Source organism: Manis javanica, chromosome 12 (assembly GCF_040802235.1).
Source record: "Manis javanica isolate MJ-LG chromosome 12, MJ_LKY, whole genome shotgun sequence".
Lineage (NCBI taxonomy): Eukaryota > Metazoa > Chordata > Mammalia > Pholidota > Manidae > Manis > Manis javanica.
In genome coordinates, this window is record NC_133167.1 from 97,418,823 (window position 1) to 97,443,881 (window position 25,059).

The following is a 25,059-nucleotide window of genomic DNA, read 5'->3' on the forward strand; positions in this document are numbered from 1 at the left end:
GATTTGGTTAGACCCACAGGTTAAGGGGGTTCTCAAGTAGGCGGCACTTTTAGAAAAGGGAAGCTAGACTTGGATGTAATTCCCAACACACCTATAGTCTCAAGAAAGCAGCTTCTTTCTTTTGGTTTTGGATATTCAGATTTACCGTCCGATAGGCCTCAGTATGAGCAGATGGGTTGAAAAATGTTGGCAAGATGGGCAATCTGGTGGATCTCCGCTGCGAATTCGTTGTGCCAGGTGCAAGCAGGGCCCCTCCCACAGCCTCTGCATTCACTGTTATAACTTGGCCACAGTACACTCCCTGTGGCCGTATGCCAGATGATTAGTGACCCCCAGCCTGCTTTCCTCACAAGGGTGGTGGAGGCTTGCTCCATTGTCCTCTGGCATCTGTTATTCCCTGAAGATGTGGCCATGAGCGGAGCTGGCAGATTTTTTCCTGTTACCCACAGAGAAGTGCCCATGGGCTTGATCTACCTGGTAAGATTAGAACTGCCACAAAAATAACCCCATATATCGGAATCATCTGGCTACCAAGTTTAAAAGATCTTGTCAAAATGATGTGACAGCAGTGATTTATCTGCTGTTGCTGAGGTTCTCTTAGGTGATGAGTGCACATCTCAGTTATCTCCTGCATCACCATAACTTCCTCTCAGTCACTCATTGGTCAGGATTTGGTTTGTGTTGGAAGTAACAGACACACACTTTCCTTGCACAGTGAGAAGCCTGCCAGATTCTCTTCCCAGGATTCCTTAGGGATTCTCTGCCCCGTTGTGACACTAACTGGTGTGTTCAAAGACAACTGCAGTTGGCTTATGCAACAAGAAAGCTGTTCTTTCTTGTAGGAGTTATATGGTTTTAGGTCTCGCATTTAGGTCTTTAATTCATTTTGAGTTTTTTTATATGGTATAAAAAAGTTACCTATTTTCATTCTTTGGCTTATAGCTTTCCAGGTTTCCTAACACTCACTTTTGATTGAAAAGATGATATATTCTCCATTGTATATTTTGTCTCCTTTGTCATAGATTTATCTTGGGGCTCTCTGTTTTAGTCCATTGATCCATGTTTTTGTTTTAGTGTCATACTGTTGGATAACTATAGTTTTGTAGGACAGTTTGAAACCAGGGCACATGATCCCTTGAGCTTTGTTCTTTCTCAAGATTGCTTTGGCTGTTGGGGTCTTTTGTGATTCCATACAAATTTTAGGCTTATTTGTTCTCATTCTGTGCAAAATGCCACTGGTGTTTTGATGGGGATTGCATTGAATCTGTAGATTGCTTTGGATATTATGACCATTTTAACAATATTAATTCTTCCAATTCATGAGCATGATATATGCTTCCATTTATTTGTGTCAAATTCAGTTTCTTTTGCTGATGTCATATAGTTTTCAGAGTATAGGTCTCTCACCTCCTTGGTTAAATTCCTAGGCATTTTATTCTTTTTGATGCAGTGGTAAATGGGATTGTTTTCTTAATTTTTCATTTTGCTAGTTCATTTTTAGGATATGGAATTGCAACAGATTTCTGTGCATTAGTTTGTATCTTGTAATTTTGCTGAATTAATTTATTAGTTCCCATAGTATTTTGGTGGAGTTTTCAGGGCTTTCTATACATAATATCATGTCATCTGCAAATAGTGACAGTTGTACTTCTTTCTTGCCAAATTTGGATGCCTTTTCTTTTTCTTGTCTGATTTCTCTGTGGCTAGAACCTCCAGTACTATGTTGAACAAAAGTGATAAGAGTGGACATACTTATCTTGTTCCTGATCTTATAGGAAAAGCTTTTAGCTTTTCACCAGTAAGTATGGTGGTAGCTATGGGGTTTTCATATATGGCCTTTTTAATGTCGAGGTGTATTCCCTTTATGCCTACCCTCTTTGTTGAAGGTTTTTAACATAAATGGATGTTGAACTTTGTCAAATGCTTTTTCTGTGTCTATTGAGATAATCATCTGATTTTAATCCTTTCTTCTATTAATGTGGTATACCACATTGATTTGCATATACTGAACCATCCTTGCATCCCTGGAATAAATCCCACTTGATCATGGTGTATGATCCTTTTAATGTATTACTGAATTCAGTTGCTAATATTTTGTGGAGAATTTTTGTATCTATGTTCATCAGGGATATTAGCCTGTAATTTTCTTTTTTTGTTGTTTTGTCAAGTTTGGGGTTCAGGGGTAACGCTGGCCTTGTAGAATGTTTGGAAGCATTCATTCCTCTTGAATTTTTTGAAATAGTTTGAGAAGAATAGGCATTAACTCTCTACATATTTGGGACAATTCACTTGTGAAGCCATCTGGTCTTGGAATTCTGTTGGGAGTATTTCGATTATTGACTCAGTGTTATTATTAATAATTGGTCTGTTCAGATTTTCTATTTCTGATTCATCTTGTGAGATTGTATGTTTCTAGGAATTTGTCCATTTCTTCTAGGTTGTCCAATTTGTTGGCCTGTAATTCTAAAAGCACTACATTTTTACTCCCCCTTCCACATTTTATGTATATGATGTCATATTTTACATCTTTTTATTTTGTGTATCCCTTTAATAATTATTGTAGGTATAGTTAATTTTACTACTTTTCTCTTTAAACCTTCATACTAGTTTCATAAGTGGTTGATCCGTTACCTTTACTATATGTTTGCTTTTACCTGTGAGATTTTTCCTTTCATAAATTTCTTGCTTCTCATTATGCTTTTTTCTTTTCTGCCTAAAGAAGCCCCACTAACATTTCTTGTTAGACTGGTTTAGTGGTGATGAACTCCTTGTTTCTTTGGCAAACTATTTCTCCTTCAATTCTGAATGATAACCTTGCTGGGTAGAGTAGCCTTGGTTTAGGTTTTTGCTTTCAGCACTTTGAATATCACGTGTCACTCTCTGGCCTGCAAAGTTTCTGCTGAAAATCAACTGATGCTCTTATGAGGGTCCCTGTATGTAACTCATTGCTTTAAGATTCTCTTTTTAGCTATTTTTTTTGACATTTTCTTTATAGAGTGTCTTGGTGTGGACCTCTCGCATTCATCTTGTTCGAGTTCTCTGTGCTTCCTGAATCTGGCTGTCTGATTCTTTCCCCCGTTAGGGAAGTTTTCAACCATTATTTCCTCAAGGAGGTTCTCTATGCCTTGTCTCTTCTCCTGGGATTCCTACAGTGTGAATGTTAGTGTTCCTGATGGTGTCCTATAGGTCCCTTAAACTGTCCTCATTTTTTTTATAATTCTTTTTTCTTTTTGCTGGTCAGCTTGGGTGATTTCCACTACCCTGTCTTCCAGATCATTGATCTCTTCTTCTGCATCATCCCTTCTGCTGATTCTCTCTGGTGTATTTTTCATTTTAGTTACTGTATTTTAGCTCTGGTTGTTTGTTATATTTTCTATCTCTTTGTTGAAATTCTCTCTGTCTTCATTCATTCTTCTCCTGAGCTTGGTGAGCATTTTTATGACCATTACTTTGAACTCTTTACTCAGTAGATTGCTTATCTCCATCTCATTCTGCTCTTTTTCTGAGGTTTTTGTCTTATGTTTCCATTTAGAACATATTCCTCTGTCTCCTCATTTTGCCTGATTCTCTGTATTTGCTTTTATGTATTAGGTAGGTCAGCAATGTCTTCTGGTTTTGAAGGAGTAGCTTTGTGTAGGTGTGTCCTGTGCTACCAGAAATTCAATCCCTCATTTCTATGAGAAGCAGGTGCCCTGGAGGCAACTGCATATGTGCTGCCTGAGGGCTCCTATTTCAATGGTTGCAGGTGCCTTTCAAACCTGGTGGGTCTTAGAGTGAGTAGATTTGTGCATGAGCCCTTTAAGAGCAAAGTTTCTGTAAGAAACTGTAAGTTTCCTAAGAGCAGTTTTCTAGAGCTCGCGGGCTGTCCTGGAGTTAAGCTCCGCTGATGTTCAAAGCCAGATGTCATGGGGACCTGTCTTCCTGGTGCAGGTCTTTGGGCCGGGGTGCCTGAGGTGGGGCTTGAACCCTTTGCTCCTCAGGAAGGACCGCCCTGTTGGTGACAGCCCTCTTGCTTGGCTATCATGGGGCTGGGGATATGGGTCCTGGCGAGCCTGCATCTCTGCTCTTCCCACCTGGTTTGATGGAAGACAGATTTTTTTATCTTTAGTTGTGGAAGAGCTATTCAGCTAGCATTTAGGTCTTTCTCAGAGAGTTGTTCTATATGTCATTATAGTTTTGGTGCGTCCATGGGAGGAGGTGGATTCAGGATCTTCTTATTCTGCCATCTTGATCCCCCCATAATTTCTTTTTGAATAATACAGGAGAATCTTGCATGAGTCACTGTAGTAGAAAAGAGGCAAGGCCCATTTCACCTACATTAACATAACCTGTTAGGATAGGAAATTTGTCATTATATTGAAGGGTTTTGAGGAGGTCCTTGGGTAGTCCTCAGACACAGATGGGGTGGGAAGCGAGACACAGGTAGGTGGGTAGGCCGCAATATTTCAGCTTAATTTCTGATATTGGAACCCATGTTTACTTTGAAGTTCCTTGGCTCTCTACTAGTTTCTCATACATATTTCTTCTTTTAAAAAATCATAAACTGTGGAGCTTTGATCCATTTTACCCAGCTGTCTGTTTACTGGGATTTGTGCTCTGTTGATATGGCTCCATTCCCAGCATATCACGGAGCAGTTCTTTCCTAACACATTCTCCAAAGGAGTCTTAGCATCAACATGGGCTCTGAACAAGCCCTTGAGATGTGGACAAGCAAATACACATGAATCTTCATGTCCCCTTGATGCCTGGCACAGTTCCCAGCAAGTGGTAGAAGCTAAATAAATTTTGAATGTTCAATAAGGAGGATATTTGATTGCATCTTTTTTCCATAGTCCTTATGTTTCTGTCTCATGTCAGGGGACGCCAGTAAGAGTCTCCAAAGCACAATCTCTGTGTTCCTGTAGCTGAGAGGCCCTGGGAAATTGAACTGGCTTTCACATTCCTTTCTTGTGGCTCCAACATTTACTTGGGAAAGTCACCTAACCTGTCTGGCCTCAGTTTATTCCCCTACAAGAATGGCAAAGCTGTTGTGAGGATGAAATCACTCAAAATGTATAAAGAGCTTCAAGCAGGGCTTAACACATATTAAGCACTACTTAAGTTTTGGCTATGATTGTGTTTTCATCATTGCCATCTCATGGGATTGAGAAAAAGTGATGTGTGTCTTGGGTCCTGTCAGTTATATAATAGATGCTTAAATACTAGTCATTTTCCTGCCTTCCTTAATGTTTCTGTCAATTACTTACTGAATGGTCACTTGTCCATTTAAATAGAAATGGGAGTATCATGAATAATATTGAGTTCATTTAATTAGCTCTTCCATGTATTTGTGGTGTGTGTTTCTATATGACTATATTTGATAGGATTTGCGAGCTAGTTAGAGGCACCCTCTCTGTCACAATTCCGTCAGTTCATTTCATGTTGGTAGGATGAAAATCATGCCTTTTTCTTTTACAAACATTCTTAACCTGGGTCTACATGACACTGGATGAGAAGCCCTACCATTCCTAGTTGGGAGGCCTTGGACAAGGTACTTCTCTAAGTTTCAGTGTCCGCATCACTGAAAGAGGAAAAGTAGTACCTGCATCCTAATGTGCTTGGGAGAACCGAGGAGGACCATTATCCTAACATCTAAAAATGTCTTAAGCATTAATGATCTAGGCATTATTCTCGTCTTGCACTTATTTGAAGAGCTTAGTACATACAATGCCCAGCACTCCGTGTTAACTACTGCTGTTACTACAAGTCTAGAGGTAGGTGTGGTCAAACTCTGGAAGCCTCGAGCTCCAGCTAAGGAGTCTGAAAGTCACGGGGAGCTGGGATTTGAACCCCATCACTGTGATGCCAAAGCCTGTGATCTTGTGTCTCACGTGATGCAGCCTGTCACCATGGTCCTCTGCCCACCTGTGTTGCAGTCGGACATCTCTCTGTTATGCACCAAACCTGCCTTTGTCTCCTTGCAGGGCATCTCCTTCCTTTGGAACACATGCCCCCGACGTTGTGTGTGGTGTAATCCTCCTCTTCTCCCAGGAGTCTCTCAGCCTTAAAGTTTTTCCTGGTTTCCCTCCATGGAACTCCACGGCCCTTTGGAACAGGGAGCCTGAGCGCCGGTTCTTTAGGCATCATTGCGTCCCTCCTCTCCGCTCCAGAACCTCCCACTTACTTTGCACACATTAAGTGCTTACGGGACAAATGACTAATCCTGTAGCCCAGGACTCACCTCCTGCCCTTGGTTTGCAGAGTCCAGGGGAAGGACAGGAGCATGTGCCTCACTATCGTCACCTGGTCACTGCCCCAGGTGAGATGACTTTGGGAGCTGTGGGCCCCTCCTTGGTGCCGTTCCATGACACAGGGCCCCTCAGGAAGAACACAGGCTAGGCGACATGCAGGATGCTCCAGGCCTCTGTGAAAGGGGGTGGACTCTGTCAAGGCCGTGGGAACCCACTGGGAGAGAGAGAGAGAGAGAGACACACACACACACACCCACACACACACACCCCACACACACCCTAAATTTTGAACAACCACTCTTTGAATCCTGGACTTATCCATGGATCAGGTCTGGAAGTGCAAGTTTAGGGGAAAAGACGTAAGGTGAGCTGACGTGCTGGAGATTCTGCTGATCTTAATTATACCTTTTGGGGTACTCTGTTGTAGCACATCTTTTTGCTCCACTCCAACTTCCATTCTTTCATCCCTGGGGACGGTTAAATGGTTACGAGAGAAGGCTGGAGGGGGGAGGGTCCTCGGGTAAAGCATCTCCCAATAGTGCTCCCCAGGGCTCAGTGAACCCTGTCTCATGGACACTCCACCCCCAGAGGCCTCGGGTCATATTCCAACACCCAGGGTAAGTTGCCACCTGGACCAAGTGACACCATCAGTAGAAATGGATATTTTAAATCCAGGCATTTAAACTGTAATCCTGCTAAATAATTTGTTTCCTGTTCCATATTGTTTGCATACAAGAGGGGGTGGAAAAATCCAGAAATGTTTTCCAGTGCATTTCCTTCCTTCCACCCCCAAACCTGCTAAAGATACAGCGTGCAGATCGAGGGTAGTGGCAGGGTCATTCCCAACTGCTACATTTTTATGGGCCCAAGTGTCTTCCTGGTGGGAATGGCATCTTGAACTTTAATCACCACAGTGCTAGAAAATACTGGGCTCACAGAAGGTGTTCAGTATGGTTATTTACTGATTTTGTACCCCAGTTCTGAGTTTATGGGGATGTGGCCGGGTATGGGCCACCTGGGAAGACCTGCACCTCCTTTTTGTCTCCATTTTTTATCTGAAATCCAGCTGCATTCTCACAACTGGAATTGTTCTTTTGGTGGGCACTGCAGACTTGTTTGGCCCGATGAAGAGAGAGAGAGAGAGAGAGAGAGAGAGAGAGAGAGTGTGTGTGTGTGGTGGGGGGGGTCATGAATCTCTCTTAAAGGCATCTTATACTTTCAAGCATCAACTTCGGGAATCTTTCTCCTTGATGATTCCCTCCCGATTCTTCCTTCCCATCTGACGACCTCTTCTTGGCCCCTGGTTTGCCTCTAGATTTTGCCCTCAACCTTCTCTTCTCTGTCTACACTTTTTCCCTTTTGAGTTCATGCCTTCCTTTAGCTTCTGCTCTTACTCCTGTCTAGACGATGCCCCCAAGAACACATCTTGTGCTGTTTTATCTCCTCCGGGCTCACACAACATCCACACTTAAATGACTTGCATTTCATCACAGATTCAAAATCTCCAATGATGAATCTGTTCTTTTGCTTATCCCAATCTTTCTCTTCTTGACTGTTCATTGCAGTCAGTTAAGACCCCAGAGATTCTTTGTGACACAGAAATGCAAATTGGTCAGCATTGATGCAGCTCTTCTTCTACCTCTTACAACCAGTCGGCCATAAATTTTCCCCAAGAAATCATTCCCTGGCTTTGTTTCCACTGCACGGCCAACACCCAGAGCAGAGGTTCATGGCAGTGACAGCCTCCCCCTGCTGCCCCTGCCTCTCTCACCCCTACTTTCTTCCCTTGGGCCCTGGCCAGGATGCGCCAATCGCATCCCACCTCCAGACCTGAGGCTGGTGCCTGCTGCCTGGGGAGTGACGTGAATGCCCCCTCACTGTTCTCAACCCTATGCCCCATGCCTCCCTCTCCAACCCCTCCGTCTCCTTCTGGAATTGATGGATTAAATCTCTAAATCATGACTGAGTGCCTTCCACCCACCATGCACTGGGCCACGGCAGGGAAGTGAGCCGCCCTCCCCCATGGGGTTGCAGCTTCCTGAGCTAGTGAGCTCACTGCCTCTGGCCCCCTGCTGTCCCAGCCCTCCCACCCATGCCTTTAAAAGTCCAGCTTGGCTGACTTCCTCCTCAAAGTTCAACCTTTTCAACCCGCAGTGATGAATCCTTTCTCAGAATGCCTATTGTTCTGGCTGTGAGCACCCCTTTAGTTATTCTCTGATCTTTCCATGTGCATTAGTTTTAACTCCTTAACTGGATTGTAATATCCTTGAGGTCCACGGGTTTTTATTTGCTGTGCTAACATCCCCAATGTTGGGTGTGTGCCATTTGTCATTATGGTGTTCACAGTGATTAGGAATCTGCAGTTATATGTGATTAAACTACAATTAGGATACTACAAGCAACCAGGCATGGCATGAAGGCCTTTACATGCATTTTCTTCTCTAATGAGTAGTGTTCACTGCACACTTAAGTCATGTACTCGGTGTTCGCCAGCTGCGGTCACAAGGAAGTCCTCTCTACCGAGACTCAGTGTCCTTATCTGCAATACTGGTGGCTAGATGCCTGCTTTCCAAGCTCTTTCCAGTTCACACCCTATGGTTCAAGTCACCCATTTCTAGGGAATCCTTACTGTGTGCTCTGCCCAGATTTATTGTTTAGGGGGTACTAAACATAAAATATGTGGGGGAGATTCCTCAGTTTAGGAAAGGCTTTTCTCTCGGCCTCCCTCCCCTGCTCACACTTTCTCCCCCAAGCACGCTTTTATCAGTTTGTGCCATGGGAAGGGAGGGTACTCGGTGCAGAACCACGGGGGGGGGGGGGAGGGGTCTCCATGCCGGCACCCCCGGAGCAGGGGGGCTGCAAGGCCGCTGGCCCAGCTGTGACCTGGCTCTGCTTCCCTGGCAGTGTGAGGCAGCACGAGCGCCACGGCCAGCTGACCCTGGTCAACTCCACTGCGGCGGACACGGGCGAATTCAGCTGCTGGGGTCAGCTCTGCAACGGATACGTATGCAGGAGGGACGAGGCCAAAACAGGCTCCACCTACGTCTTCTTCACAGGTAACATGGTGCGCCGGCGGAACTCTGCCAACTTCTGGACTGGGCCCAGATGAAGGTTCCCACTGGATGCTGAAGCTCAGTAATGGCATTCAGAGCCCTCACTGTTTGCCAGGCTCTGGGCCCAGCGATTTACATCAATTACCTTGTGTAAGTCTGACAAAACCCCTTCAGGGTAAATACCAATATCGTTTTCATGTTTTTCAATGGCAAAGTGGAGTTTCAGGGAGATTAAGTAAGTCCTTAAGGTCATACTGCAGGTCAATGGTTGCACTAGGATTTGAATCCAGAACTGTCTGATTCCAGAGTCTATTGTGTGTCCAGTGTGGCAGCCACTAGACTGTTGTGTGTGTGACTATTTAAAGGGGAATTTAAAAAAATTACTCAATTTTAATTACTCAGTCACTCAGAATTAGAAACTCAGTTTCTGAGTGGCCCTTGCCATGTTTCAAATCATTCACTGCTACACGGGGCTAGTGGCTAACCTGCTGGATGCTGCAGGCAGGGAACATCCCCCCACCCTGACACAGTGCCCCACTGTTGGACAGCGCTCGCTGAGGATTTAGATCATCTTAGGTCCTGAGAGCACAGGGCTCAGTCTAGAACCTCCACCGTTAGGGGATGCTGGGCTCAAAGCCTCCTTGCCTTTTTTCTTCTGAGTACAAGTTGCTCAGGTTTTGGGGGCAGGATTCCCAAAGGCAGCCCTTGTGGCTCCAGTCCCAATCCCAGGCCCAGTGAGTTGCCTGAGAACGTGCAGGCCAGGGTGGAGAATGCTTCTGAGTGCACAGGTATGTTTCTGCCAGGGGAAACGTGCACTTGGGGAAGCCAGCCTTGCAGACTAGCTTCTCAGCTTCCTTCATCTGCAGAGATCTCCAGACCCTGAAGTCTGGGGTGGCACTCAACAAGGGCCAGAGGTCAGGGCCAGCTTCCAGGAATCTTATAAAGGCCACCCCACGGTGCTGCTCTTGTTTAAGGCATTTTTCAGGGAGCCAGAATGCTCCCTCGTATCTGTAAGGGGCTTTTGTGAGATTTGTCAACATCCTGAACCCGCCTACCCTTCAGACCTCCGGTGACTTAGGTCTGTGGCTCAGATGACCTTATTATCTATCCCTGGCCGTTAGTGAATGCTTTAGCAAAATCTATTTTCCATTCCAGCCCAGATAGCTCCCCTCCAGCAAGAAGATGCCTTAGCAGAACAGTCTACAAGTCTGGAGGCAAGTGTACCTCATTCCATTTCCACAGCACCCCTAGCTGATGCTGTGACTTGAAAGGCCAAGGTGACTTGTTCGATGTTCTGTGACTTGTTCGATGTTCTGTGACTTACAGGGGCAAAGAAACAACCCACGTTTTTCTGACCTGGGACCCAGTATTTTTTCTGCCCCAACCCGTTCTAGGTGATGGATGGTAGATGGACAGGCAGTAGCTAGTATATCTGGTGTCAGGAGCACTGCTAACAGTTGTTCATAGGTAATCCCCTCTGATCCCCATTCTGAAATGTGCTACACAAAAGTGCCCATGTGCCCTTAGTGTTTTACCCCACTGGGAGGCCACAGTGGAAAAGGCAACTAATTAAAACTTAGAAGAGCCTGTGATTCTGCTCAGGGGCTGATACCATGTTTCAAATTGCAGAATACAGATTGCCATAATTAGGTGTCTTCCTAAAATACTGGTTTTTGGACTAAAGACCTCCCTCGAGCAGTGTCCCTTTAGAGTCAAGGGTTCTCTCCCAAGTTTTAGAGGCAGTTACTGTTTAATTCATGGGAGCCTTTTAGTGAACCAAAGGAGGGCTAAAATGTAAGTATTTACTCCAACTTTCAAGGAACCTGGATCACAAAGGTATGTGACCTAACGTGCTGTATCATTTCCTCATTCCTCAACACTGAGAACCCAGGTGGATTTTCAGTACAGGGTTTAGCAATTTATCTTCTCAGACCTGGGTGGGTTTGCAAAATCCAGACGGGCTGTTAGGCTGGCTACTTGCTCTGGACGCTTTCAGAATATGCGCTTCCCCGATACACACAGAAATGTCTGCCATTCATTATGTTCATTGTTTCCTACAGTTTGATTGTAAACTCTGAAGCTTCATTCTGTGTTTGTGCAGTTGTTGATTAAGCAATGGCCACCTTTATTCAGGAGGTACTCAGAGGGCTTGCTTTCTTTCCCTTAGTGTTTACAGAAATATACACAAAGAAAAACACATAGAAGTCTACAGCTCAATAAAATTTCCCCAAAGGAACATACACATATTAATTGCCACCCAGATCAAGGAGAACGTGACCAGCAGGAAGGCTTTCTCATAGTAAAAACAACTTGGGCTCCCATTTTCATATGTAGTAAAACCATACTAAGGAAACACTTCATGAAATATGGAAGTTATTTGGGTTTTAGTTTATAGCCTATTAACTTTAATTGTGTTTTCCATGTGTTTAGTTTTTCTTAATGGTTGTCATTTAATGACAAACATATTTGCAGGGGGCACATGTAATCTAAAAATTAAATGAACTTCACACTTTTTCCTCTTGTAGATGGAATCTACTGAATGCAACTATATAATTCCTGTTTGCTAAAGAAACCGGTGTGGTCAAGGCTTTCCAAGCATGTATTTATTATAGTGCAAGAAGGAAAACCACATTTTGGGGTTCTGAAATTATGATCATTCTTTGCTCAATTGGTTCAGTTTTCTCTATGAAACCTTAAAAGTTGCTGATAAATCTTATCATAAATTCCTTAAGTGATTTTGCTAACAAGATATCTTTACCACTCCAGTTTCTTCTCTTTATAAATTGGCATGTTGACGCACAGAGATTAAGTGACACACCCCACTCACTCTGTGTGAGCACATGGGTGTGAGCACAACAGGGGCGAAGGAAGCAAGTCAGTTCACCATGAAGTGGCACAAATCCCCCAGTCTGATAAAGCCTCAGAGACACACAGAGCCATGAATACTTTTGTTTTTATTCTTCCATATTATTGCTGATTCTAATTTATATTGAGGAACATGCAAAGATCTTAGGGGTACAGCCCAGTGAATTCTGCCATGTGCATATATCCTCATGTAACCATCACTCAGATCATGACAGCAAACGTTCTAATGTTTACCCCTTTACCTATTTCTCCATTCCCAGCCCCCTTCCCTTTAGCAACTACCAGTCTGTCCTCTGAGTCTATTTCAATTGTTCGTTTCTCCTGGGTTCCACATGAGTGAAATCATGGTTTTTGTCTTTCTGACTTACTTTGCATAGCATAATACCTTCTAAGTCCATCCATGCTGTTGCAAATGGCAAGATTTCACTTTTTTATGGCTGAGTGTTATCCTACTACATAGTAGGATGTACTACATCTTTATCCATTTATCAGTGGATATTCAGGTGGCTTCCATTCTTTGGCTCTTGCAAATAATGCTGTGATAAACATGACATGTATCTTTGTTTTTCTTCAGGTAAATTTCCAAAAGTGGAACTGCTGTGTAACTTGGTATTTCTATTTTCAGTTTTTTGAGAAACCACCATACTGTTCTCCATAGTGGCTGCCCCAGTTTGCCATCCCACCAGCAGTGTGCGAGGGTTCCTTTTTCTCCCCCCATCCTCACCAACACTTGTTAGTGTATGCCTGTTGATGTTAGCCACTCTGACTCGTGTGATAATTAGCTCTTTGATTTCCATTTCCCGGAGAACTAGTGACATTGAGCATCTTTTTATTGTCTGTTGGCATCTGTAAATGGAAAAACATATACTCAGGTCCTCTGCCCATTTTTGAGTTGGGTTATATGAGTTCTTTATGTATTTTGGATATTAGCTCCTTCCAACCAGTAGGTTGTCTTTTCATCTTTTGGGGGGTTTTCTTTGCTGTGAGCAGCTTTTTAGTTTGATGTAGTCCCAGGTGTTTGTTTTTGCTTTTGTTTCTCTTGCCTGGAGAGACAAATTCAGAAAAAAGTTCTAAGGCTGATGTTCAAAAGTTTTATGGTTTCAGGTCTTGAGTTGATTTTTGTGTATGGTGTAAGACAATGAACCAACTTCATTCTTTTGTATGTAGCTGTCCAGTTCTCCCAGGACCATTTATTGAAGATACTGTGCTTTCTCCAGTTGTATATTCTTGCCTGTATATTCTTGCCTCTATCACTTATGTGTGGCTTTATTTCTGTCTGTGTATCTGTTCTTGTGCCATACTGTCTTAATTACTGTAGCTTTGTAGTATAGCCTGAGTGATACTGCCAACTTCTGCTTTCTCAAGATTGCTTGGGCTATTCAGCATGTTTTGGTTCCATACAAATTTTGGGATTATTTGCTCTATCTAGTTCAGTGAAAAAAGCCATTGGTATTTTGATGGGGATTGCATTGAATCTGAGTGCTTTGGGCAAGACGGCCATTTTAACAATATTAATTCTTCCAATTCACGCTGATGAAATAGCTTTCCACTTATTTGTGTCTTTTTCAGTCTCTTTGACATACTACTTCTTAGAGTCAGGGGAAGACCTTGAGGATAAAACAAACTTAGTACTTGTAACCAAAGAACTCTGGGCCCGCGAAGAAATTTGGTGTGTCCAGGAATCCTGTCCACAACCTAAAACACCATACGATGGTGGCACAAAGTAGGCTAGTGAAGGAGCAAGCCAAGAGTAATGACTTGCTTCAGGAACATTGCAGAAAAAAAGCATGGAAAACAAGTTAACAAAGGCTGGAGTGTGGTTAGCTCAGAGATTTCTCTCAGCAATTACTATAATATTCCCCCTTGCAGAATGACCCAGAAAACCAAAGGATTTAATGTGCAATGCCAAAAACCAAACCCAGAGTCCCTGACTGTCCTGAGGGAATATGGTTAAGCCAGTCCTAATTTCTCTCCCTGCTGTAAGAGGAAACGCCACCATGCAGAGATTTATGAGCAGCCAGAGCAACTTCAGTGGGAAGAGGAGTTGACAGTCCCCAGCCCAGGGGCCGCCAAGAACCTGAGAGGAGCAGGTTCCTCATCTGTCCCTTCTTGTCCCCCCTTCCTCTGACCTTGGCAGGAACGAGGTCCTCTGGGCTGGGTGAGGATGCCAGCACCCTGAGCAGAGGCTATGGGCTAATTTCTCCAGAGGCACAGCAGCAGATTGTTTACAGGTTCAAATCTGCTCTTAATGTAAGGAAGTCAGCATCCTTGCCTGCTTCCTCACTGGGGCCAATCCGTGGGCCCGCTTCAGGCTTCCTATTTTGCTTCCTTTAAGGAGATGGGAATAACATCCTTCTTCCAAAGAAAGGAAAAGCATTTCTATTGATAAGGACTCAGTATTCCAAGGGTTTTGCCAGTCCGCTCTCATCTTTGTGCCCTGAACGTAAGCATCCTTAAAGGCGTGCCTGTTTCCCCAGAATAAGCAGCATGTCTCTCCCTTGGCAGAGAAAGGAGAGCTCTTTGTACCTTCTCCGAGTTACTTTGATGTTGTCTACCTGCACCCGGACAGACAGGCTGTGGTTCCTTGTCGAGCAACTGTCCTGTCAGCCAAAGTCACGCTCCACAGGGAGTTCCCAGCCAAGGAGATCCCGGCCAATGGGACGGACATCCTTTATGACATGAAGAGAGGCTTCGTGTATCTGCAGCCCCATTCTGACCAGCAAGGGGTGGTCTACTGCAAAGCGGAGGCTGGGGGCACGTCTCAGATCTCTGTCAAGTACCAACTGCTCTATGTGGAAGGTAAGCCTGCTCCGGACTGTGCCTCCGTCTCAGCCCCTTCCAGCAGGTCACACGGGTACTACTGTTCTTAACGACTCCTAGAGGCTCTACTTCCCTTCCTGGGCTCCCGACCCCATTCCCCCTTGACACGTTTTCTCCAAATCCATCACTTGCTCCGGTACTGCCTCTATGATTCATCAGCAATCGTCCAGTATCTCCAACCTTGCAGGTGAGGATGTCCTCTGTCAGCCAAACTCTGCTGTTTCCCAGGGGTACCACCCCTTGTGTGCCTCCAGCCCAGGGGGTGGGACCCCTGTCTCTCATGTGTCCACTCCCACTTCACAACTCTTATTCTCTCACCCTCTGTGCAGGGCCTTGGGACCCCACCAGCTCTCTCACCTCCTTTCCTGTCACTCCCTGTGGCTCAGGTCCTCCTCCTCCCTCCATTCCCTGGGTGACGTCACCATCCCCTGAACCCCACTGGCCTGTTCACTGACCCGAGTCACACTCTGGCTGCTCCCACCCTGACCTGACCTGCCTCCTGAGTAGCCCCTGACTTTCTCCTCTTCTGTGGATGTGCAGCCACATGCCTCCCCATCCACCTTCTCTGGGCTTTCCCCGGGCGTACCTTTCAGGCCCTTTATAGTGTGACCAGGCCCCTTGGACCAGCAGAGGCGGCTGCACAGAAGCCAGAGGTGTGGGCAGAGTCAGCCCCAGGCTGGCCGGGGCGTCAGGCTGCAGGCCGACCTGGCCTGTCCGTCCAGAGAAGAGGATGGCTGTGGGTCGGCACTGTTGTCCTCAGGGGACGCCTCACCCCGCCCTGTCTCCTGCTTGCTTCCAGTGCCCAGCGGCCCTCCGTCAACGACCATCCTGGCGTCCTCCAGCAGCGTGGAAGGTGGCGAGGATATGAGCGTCCTCTGCACTGTCCTTGGGGAGCCTGACGTCGAGGTGGAATTCCGCTGGGTCTACCCAGGGCAAAAGGTAAGCACTCTGCACTGGCCTGGCCTGCTGCTCTCATTCGGTTTTGTCCCCTGCCTCCCAGTGACTTAGACAGTGACTTAGGAAGGGGGAGCAGTACACATGCTGCAGTAGGGGCCAGGGCCTGCTTGTTTCCTTCTGAGATGTTTCAATATATTTACAAATGGCTTTTTTTAAAGGACAGGAATAAAAGTGACTTGTTCTGTTAGGCAATTCGCCTCTTCCCAGGTAATTTTTCTTGATAACCCTGAAGAAAGAAGGGACAGGGGGCCTCCCTTTCTCCACCAACCTTCGGTCTTACACTGGCCTCTGATCAACCCAGAATTAACGTCCTGCTCTGCTCGGAGTGTGATTGCCTGGAGAAGCTGTGTGCCGAGGCCAGCAGCTCTGAGCAGACACCAAGCGGCAGAAAGGTGCTGTGGGGCCAGAGATCATTTTGAAATAGGCTTCCCATAAAAGCAACAACTGCATTTTTAGCCTCTGTGCCTGTTCTGCTCACTAAAATAAACAGCTTTGCTACCAATATGGAATAATCGCTGTGTTGCCAGAAGAGGGTTGGCTTCCTGAGACATTCTCAGCAGCCAGGACGCCTCTGGCTTAAGGGCTGCGGTAGGCAGAACATAACTCCTTGGAGAAGAGTATTTTCTGGGTACTTGTTTTTAAAGAGTGTTATTACACTTAAAATCATTAGCTACATTATTTTAAATGTCTTTTATGAGCAGGAACGGTGTTAATTTAGTAACAATATTAGTATCACCATCATGTTAAAGTAATCCAGAAAATACTGCATTTTTACCCCCAAAGTTGGAGGAAGCAGCTCAAAAGTGACCACTTCCCTCTGCAGAACTCAGTAGTCGGACCTGGGGCATCAGGTTTGCTCCGGCCTCCCTCCCACTGGAGTCCTGTGGCATCTCTGACTAACCTCGTTTGCCCCTGTCCCAACTCTGAACAATCGGGAGCCCCGCCTCATCCACACAGTGGGTGCTCCGGGCTTCTTTCTGACTTCAGAGTCTGTGGATAAGAACCACGGAGCCCAGAGACACAAGTGGGCAATGGGAAGAGGAGAGCAGAGTGAAATTTTATCCATGTTTTTTAAGCTTCATACAGTTCCCCATTCTCGGAGTTCTAAAAGAGTATATTTTAAACTGAGTAGAAAGTTACTCATGCAAAGGACAGAGAACGGACGGCATAAAGACATTTATGCAGCCTAAAATGGATTCTACTGTGTAAAAGCTCCCATGAGCTCTGCATACCAAGTATTCTTTTTGTAAGCATGTATTTTGCACTTTGAAAAGAATGCTCAGTAGTGCTGGGCTTTTGGGAGCTGTTTATAGCAGCTTGTTATCTGTGCTTCTCTCCCTCTGGGTGCCTTTAAACAGGAGGAGAGGATGGTGACAATTCAAGACACTTGGAGGCTGGTCCACAGAGGACGCGGGCACACCACGAGAATGTCCCAAAGCGTCATGACGGTGGAAGGCTTCAAGCCCGCTGATGCAGGGTATTACATTTGCACCGCTCAGAACCTTCGAGGAGAAACCACAGTGGCCACCACCGTGGAGCTCTCCTGACATGGAAAGTGACGTACAGTGAACTGATGGGAAGCCCGTGAGTGCACACAACCAGCTCTGGGGGTTCTTCTGATCAGTGCCCAACCCCTGCCTTGTGAGTCAGACCCTGATAGACTGGGTAACTTCCTTTCAGTTTGATATTAACAGAGTATTAACTCTCCTGACAGAAAGCATGTGATTTTTGATTGCTTACCTATGTATATGCATTTCTAGTTTTTATACTAAAAAAAGCCTTATATGTAAACAACTTTATATAATCATTTCTATTAAACAAGCAGGTTTTTGTTAAAAAACAAGCATGTAGCCCATTTTTTTAGTCCAAGTACATCCAGGAGGGCTTGTTGGCAGCAATGTCGGGTCTCTACCTAATATTCTATTTAATGTAACAGCCCCAATACCTGAGAATCTAAAAATGTACAGTTCAATTATATATAAACTATGATATGGTTTTAAAAATCGTAATATTCAAAAGTTCTAGATCACTCAGTAACTAGAGCATGTTTTTTACCATCTTCAAAAATAGTCTAATAGCTACTCCAAATTTCTTACCTTATACAGCAGAAATTGTTAAAATCAGTCAAAATTTATTTCCAAAATACATACAGCTTGGAATTCAGAATAGTTTAGCTCTGAGTCTAGCTCTGTGAGCCAGCTTTCAGTCCATGACCAATGTTGTGGTTACACTGGAAATTCCTGGGAAATAGCGTAAGAGACAAGATATCAGCTCTCATGAAAATCAGGCAACAGTGTTGTGGTGAGCAAACTACAGCAGAGGTTGCAATTCTTAAATTGAATATTCCAGCATTATTTATTTGATCAAAGTAAAATACACTTTCCATCACTACAAACTGAGCACTATAGCTGTTTACACATCTGTATTTTTATGATGTGCTGACATTTTGCATCCTATGTGAAATATTTGGTTTGAAAAACAAATAATCTTGATAGGAAACAAAACAGTTTCCTATCTTCTCTCCTGTTTATCTTCCATACCTCTGAGGACATTTTGTATTCACTACGTAAGACTGATTTCCCCAGACAGCAGGAAACAGCACAAGACTTACCACGTGAAGGGGATAGATGGCAAACCCAACTTTGGCTAATGACATGGAGAACAACTTGGAAGGGTGAACAGAGAGAGATTCCAGGAGGTGGCAGTGAATCTACATTCCCATTTATCAGAAGCAAACATAGAAAGTTACATACATAATAAACTGTTGCAGGTTAAAGACTTCAGACACAATCACTAAAAAATCATGCATCATGAACATCAATTTGCTATGCAGTGTACATGTAAGAATGGCTCAAATACCCACCTCTGGTATCCTGAACCTGTTCTTACTAGAGGGGTTATTTGTACAACCATCTAATGTCAGCAACGCAGAGCAGTAAATACTGACATCACGATGCTGACACAAGTGGGGAGAGGCAGGAAAGGCCACAGTTCTTCCTTCTACCTCCCCCAAAGTATTAGAGTTGGGGAAGGTAATGAATTTTGAAAAGAAATTGAAATGCAACTTGGAGGGGAGTTAGACAAGCCACATTATCCCCTCGTCGGCTGGCCATTCTGCTGCCTTCCCAAGGACAGAAAGATTTCTCCTAGGGTACATGGAAACTTACCTGTACTTTCTGTTCTAGTAAATGCTCTATCTCTGTTTTAATCCAGGTACTTCTCAATAAGCACTGAATCCTATTATTCTAAGGTTCCCCAAAATTTTAACTATCAGATCCAGGCCTTGGTTTTTTTTTGGAAAGTGGATTCAGCACCTTGACAATGATCTGCCTCTGGAAAAGCATATTCCTTGTCCCAGAGAAGAGTAGATAAGGAGGTAGAAGGGTTGCTTTTGTGGCTCTGGATGGGGGAAGAAGGAGAAGAGGATGAAATAAGAATGATAATGGGAGAGATGACAGTTTAAATCTGTGAGGGCAGCTGAGATCAAGGTAAAAATAACGCAGAAGCAATTCATGGGTTCTGCCCTTTTATAGATTTTTAGGAAAAGTAGGGTTCTACATTTGCTGATAGCCTGAGAAGATAGATCATAGTATAATATTAGTGTCACAGGGGTAAGACAGAAATCTACAGAAAACAAAATCTAGTCTCAACTGACATGGCTAAGCACTGAGAAACTGCCAATGAGTTGAAGGATACAGAGACTTACAGACCTAGACGAGTCAAAGCTTTCCTGTTACCACCTCTCCTCTACGTCAAGGGCTGAGCCAAGTTGGTGGTAGAGAATCATAATTCAAGCTGCTACTGCTCTTTCTTCTATGGCTTTTGCAGAAATGCATACACAGGCTATTATCTGATTTGTACGTATCCAGATAGAGTCAGCTGTTAACTTTCAATACACAGCAAACAAAGGAGACAGCGTCAGACACGTGACACTTGTTACACCCACCTCATTCACACATTGCCCAGCCAGACCGAAGTAGAAATCACAAGAAGGTGTCTGTGGTGAGGAACATTATAAAGGTTATAAATCTTTATCTTAACAGGCCCCTGAGAGTTTTTCCCCTTATGCTTAGGTGGGAAAGGCAATGAACAAGACCCTCTTGTTCTGTAAGTGCTTTGTGCAATGGTGTCCAGCTGGGTCGATTCTGAGATCTTTTGGGGAGGAGGTCTCTGGGACTGAGTCACACAAGTCTTCCTCCAGATTCCAGGCCCACAGGAAGCCAGGTCTGGGGGTGGTGACTTTCCAGTTCTGGGGCAGTAACGACATGTCAGCTGATGTAGCAACCACTCCCTGGGTGGAGTCAGGGTCAGTCCTACAGACCTGTGACAAGGCGTACAGTCTCCCAGCTTCCGGAAGGCGTCATCTGGGTGACACGCTGGGGCTGGGGAAGGAGCTGGAGTTCCTCAGTGACTGGAAAGGGACAGCAGGGGACGTGGGGGACTTCTTGGGGCTGCACAAGTCCCCATTGTGCAGCTTCCACAGCAGCTCCTCGTTCTCCATGGAGAGGCGCTTGTTGACTTTCGACTCTTTCTCTAAGGATTCTTGCAGGACAGCCTGTTCTGTGGAAAGTTGCCTTTAAGACAAGAGAGCCAGAAAAACCACATGGGAGGATTTTTTAAAAACTTGAAAAAGTCTCTTACGTTTTTAAAGTTGCAAGTCCAAAACATGATCCCTTTGCAATAAACAGAGTCCTGGCACAGAGCTGGTGGGCACAGGCCGAGACATCCCAGAAGTGTGAGCCAAAGAAAAAGACTGCACTTTGGGCAAATTCATAGTAGGCTGGGTGCCACCCCCACGAATAGTCCCCCTGTCTTATGACTGTCTGAGGTTTGCGGCTGCTTCCTATTTGGTCTTGTGATGCTCATTCTCTGAAATTATTCTCAGCGTTGCTGAGCCAGGGCCCCAGGGGAAGGCATGCTCACTTAGGCCTCAGCATTCCATCCAGAACACCGGGGTAAAGCACAAAGGGTTATAGTCCTACTTCCCAGGAAGAAATCAGTACCTTCACTCAGATTCCCAAGAGGTACTTGGGTGGCGTGTGGAAAGTCACACTCAGTGTTCAAAGAAGGGAGGAGCTCGGGGGAAAAACAGGACCCTTTTATTTACCTTGAAATTGCCATGTGCTTGTCCATGCGAGCTTTTAATTCTTCATTCTCCTGCTGGGATCGCTTCAGCTTGTCGACCAACACTGTGTTGCTGGCCACCTTATATAAACAAGAATGCCAACAGGTAAACACATTAAAAAGCCAGAAAGCCCCTCATTTCCAAAGGCCCATTCCTGATACATGCATGCTTTGGAGAGAATTAATTCAGGAAGTTTAATAAGGTATTGAAATAGTTATACACTGATGTCCTGCAAAAACAATCAAAAGCAGCAAAATAGAGCATGGTGGGATTTTTTGCCAATGTCTGTCAGGCCGCTTGACCCCTGACACCCGTGGGTCACGCTGCCTTAGGACTCCCTGAGGTCCGGTGCCCTGCCCTGGCAGCCCGGGGAACCGGGCCTCCTTCACGTTCAAGGTGTTGTAACAGCAGCGGAAGCCCCCGCCTTTATCCAGGGCACTACAGCTGCTTACAGTAAATTTTGAAAAGGAAAAAGGACAACAAAAAATCCCACGTTTGGTGAAAACTAGTAGGCCAGCAGCTCCCAGTTCTCGGCAACGTTCACGGTGGCCTTAAATGTGGTTTCTGGTTACTGTCTAGCATTTACCTCTGGGGGGCGCTGCACGAAGCAGCAATTTACAGGGCTCTGCAGAGCGTCCAGCGAGGGAAGGGGCGCTGTGGAGAGCCTCCTTCCCTCCCTCCACGCACCTGGGACGTGTCTGCTCTGGGGCCCGCCCAGGCTGCATTTCCAAGGGGAACAAACTGATCAGCTGAGCTATTAAAGGATAAGACCCCAGAGGACATTTATTCACCTAACATGAGGAAGAGCTGACTGCATCCCAGCCCGCTTTCTAAAGGTAAGATTTTATTGCTTGCCAAGGTGGCCATGTCCCCGCTCCCAGAACTGATGTTCAGCCCCTGTCACGGCAGTGCCCCGGGTATGGCCCTTGGGTTGGAGTCCCCTTGCTCTTAACATCTCCTGTATCCAGAAAATGCTCAGGACAAGCCCCCTGGGTGAAATAACGTCCCAAGAAAAGGAGGCTAGAACACAAGAACAAGGGACCTCGGAGCTCCCAGAAATTCAAAAGGATTCAAGATAAAACATGAAGGGGGAAGATCTGGAATTAGAGACCAGGCCATGATTGGTCTCTCTCGTCCAATTCCTCATCTGATAGGAGAGGAAACAGAGCCCTGGGGGTGGCACAGAGCTCAGGGCAGGGCTAGTTCTCACACCAAAGCTTTCATACGGGGAAAACCTCCTTGCTTTCTAAGCCTCTCATTTTCTACAAAGGCCTGGGTTCGCCTGTCACCATTTCAACCCATTCTTCTGCACGTAGGCAATGCTGACTGGCATCACGAGAGCCTGTGGCCATGGCGAGAAAGAAACATTCAGGGGACCAACAAAAATTAAAATGTGTAGGTAATTTCATAGGAGAGTCTGTTCTTATTAAATATGATAGTTTGAAAATGCCTGCATGGCATTGGAGGCAACCAGTTGTTAACAGGCTTGGTCTGCGTCATCACTGACTGCCAGCTGGGCAGGATTATCAGGCTGGACCATGACCTTGGGCAGGGACTGGTATACATACGAGGTTGGGCCCCACAAACCTGAGCTCCCGTCTCAAAGTGCCCGTCTAGCTGCATGGAGGCTTCACCTTTACCCCCCTCTGCAAGGAGGTCCTAGTTTCTAGAAGAAAACCAGACACCAACCCCCAAAAAAAGAACAGCAAACAAAGAGTGACCTCTGCGCTACCTATTGTCCAGGGCCGGCTTGGGTTTGAATGAGCCACTTAACGCAACAATGAGTCACTCACAGCTGGAGGGAGAAGGGGCAACGCGGTGCAAGGCGGCCGGCACAGTGGGGAGTCGGGCTCAGCCCCAGCTGGGGCCCCTGAACTGCCCTGCCACCCCTGCTGCACACCGGGCTCCTGCTAGTGGCTGGGCTCAGGCTCACACTGCACGCCGGGCACACGGCCACACACGTCATTCGGGGGCACTGGTCACACACTACTGCTGGGACCTGGAGGCTGCAACCCAAACTTCATCCTCATTTCTCATAATGCTTGCTGTTTGTCCGACTGAGTTAGTTTCCTTAAAGCACAGTTTTTTGATCACATACTAACTCAAAAGAAGCAACATGAGGAATTTAGAGAGCAAGACTACACTGCTCCAATGCGGTTATGATCTAAATGTTTGGGGCCTAAGAAACCTGCCTGGAGTTGGTGGTATATTAAAGCACGGATTTCACATTATTGGAAAATTCTTCCTGTGCAGCTGAAGATTTACAGACCGTTGACATGGGGACCTGATTTGTTTGCTGCGGTTTTTCCAAGGACAGAATGTTGCTTTACATGGTTCTTGAAAAAAGATGTTTCAGAAGGCAGCAATGAATAAGCTTTGAGCAAACGGAGAGGAAAATGCCACCTTTTATGTCCTGTGTATTCCCAGTACCTGTAAGAGGCAGTTAACTCCTCAGTTCTCATTCAGAGCCCAGATCCTATTTCAGACGTGATTCTATTCTGTAAGGCTCTGAAAGAAACATACCAGTTTCTCCATTTTCATTAACTTGACGTCCTGTTGGTGCAGTTTCTCATTCTTGATCTCTAACACAGCTTTCAAGCTTTCCAACTCTTGCTCCAGATACATGATCTGAGGGTTTTTCTGGAAAAGCAGGAGGAGACAGCTGTGACTGATCATTAACCACAATCACATAGTTGAAATTCTCAGCATAAAGAGTCTTTGGTAACATTTGGAAATTACCCAAACAAGCCGAGACTTCCACCTTCTCACAGCAGTTTCAAAGAAAGAAGTGAAAATGAAAAGGGTTAAGATAACTTTGATCGCAAAGCCTTCAGTTGTAAGAATGAAGTAAAACCTTTCACATTAGACAACAAACATTTCATGCATTAATCAGTAACTTAATATGGAAAAAAATATTGGTAGCATCAAATATTCTATTGGAAGTACAATTGGAAAACCACTGCTTTCAATACAAAATGGAACTCTGGCTAGAGATTTGACAATTACAAGTCCTGCAGCAGTGTGGGAAGGAGAGAAGGGAACAACGGTTCTCTCCAACATCAGAAAATAATCAGGAATGAAGAGGCAGTAAGTTTATGGACAATACTGTTGTCTCTGGAGAGCAAGGGAAATGAGAATAATGCCCTGAGTCTTTGGATTTTTATTATGACGGGACTATGCTGGCCTGGCCGTATTTCTAGGGCAGCCATACACCCTGACACCTACATGGCGTACAGCACATACACTACTAAAACTCTACCCGAAAAGAACACTACACAAGAGGAGACAGGCTCTCGGAGCACACTGCCAGGGTGAATGTCTGACTCCTTGCTGTTATTTCTGGAAATTCAAGCGAACCATCTACAGTGTGCGCTACAAATGAACAGTGTAAGAGCTACTGGCCATCTGTTTAATGAGGGAACTGCACAGACAAGAATTGTCAAAACACAGCAGATCTGACCTAGATCATCAGTGATCCTTCTGAGCAGTGGCTACTGCTCTGCGCCAACCCTTAGGGAGAATCGGGGAATGGGCCCTTGGGGATTGCTCAAACCCTCTGCCCCACAGAAGGAGACAGTTCCACAACTCGAGACCTGCTCGTGGAACACACCAGATATGCAAAGGGCCAGGGTGGGGACCGACCCAGGGCTCTTTTGAAAATGTCTTAAGTTTCATATACTGTTATCATCTTACACATTTTTTTGACCCTAAACACAGCAAATCCTCTCTCGTTTTTGCTAAAGGGCAACAGCATAATCTATTGCTGATTTTAAAAATTGGAGCATTTACAGCCTTGCTCCCACTGCACTTTTCTGACATCTCTGCCAGCCTGCCTTACTCTACCCTTTGCACCCAGCCTCGACACTCCTACACAGGCGGCGTGAAGTAGTATATTCCTGCCTTCCTCCATCTGTTTCGTTCCTAGTTTTACAAAGTCTGCTGTACTCCCAGAAGTTCTTTAAAATGTGTTAGTTTTTTATAAAGGTATTTTGTAAAATACTAAAAAATT

At 45.2% G+C, this 25,059-nt stretch overlaps 2 protein-coding genes across 13 annotated transcripts in view; one reads left to right on the forward strand and one right to left on the reverse strand.

The window, feature by feature from the left end:
* Positions 1–17,674, forward strand: part of PDGFRL (platelet derived growth factor receptor like) — a 42,802-nt gene extending 25,128 nt beyond the window's left edge. Inside the window, exons 3-6 of the mRNA XM_036997064.2 lie at positions 9,135–9,286; positions 14,654–14,947; positions 15,768–15,907; positions 17,284–17,674. Coding sequence (XP_036852959.1) covers positions 9,135–9,286; positions 14,654–14,947; positions 15,768–15,907; positions 17,284–17,472 — 775 coding nt within the window. The 3' untranslated portion in view covers positions 17,473–17,674. The remainder of the gene's footprint in view (positions 1–9,134; positions 9,287–14,653; positions 14,948–15,767; positions 15,908–17,283) is intronic.
* Positions 17,675–18,034: 360 nt separating this feature from the next.
* Positions 18,035–25,059, reverse strand: part of MTUS1 (microtubule associated scaffold protein 1) — a 129,925-nt gene continuing 122,900 nt past the window's right edge. For 6 of the 12 annotated variants that reach the window (XM_073219101.1, XM_073219095.1, XM_073219099.1 and 3 more), the window contains 4 exons: positions 23,574–23,690; positions 21,033–21,130; positions 20,247–20,485; positions 18,035–19,922 (listed from right to left, as the gene is read on the reverse strand). In XM_073219101.1, the coding sequence (XP_073075202.1) occupies positions 19,909–19,922; positions 20,247–20,485; positions 21,033–21,130; positions 23,574–23,690 (468 nt within the window). In that variant the 3' untranslated portion in view covers positions 18,035–19,908. Of the gene's footprint in view, positions 20,500–21,032; positions 21,131–23,573; positions 23,691–25,059 lie in introns of all 12 variants that reach the window. The other 6 variants (XM_036997049.2, XM_036997041.2, XM_036997059.2 and 3 more) reach the window with 2 other exon arrangements.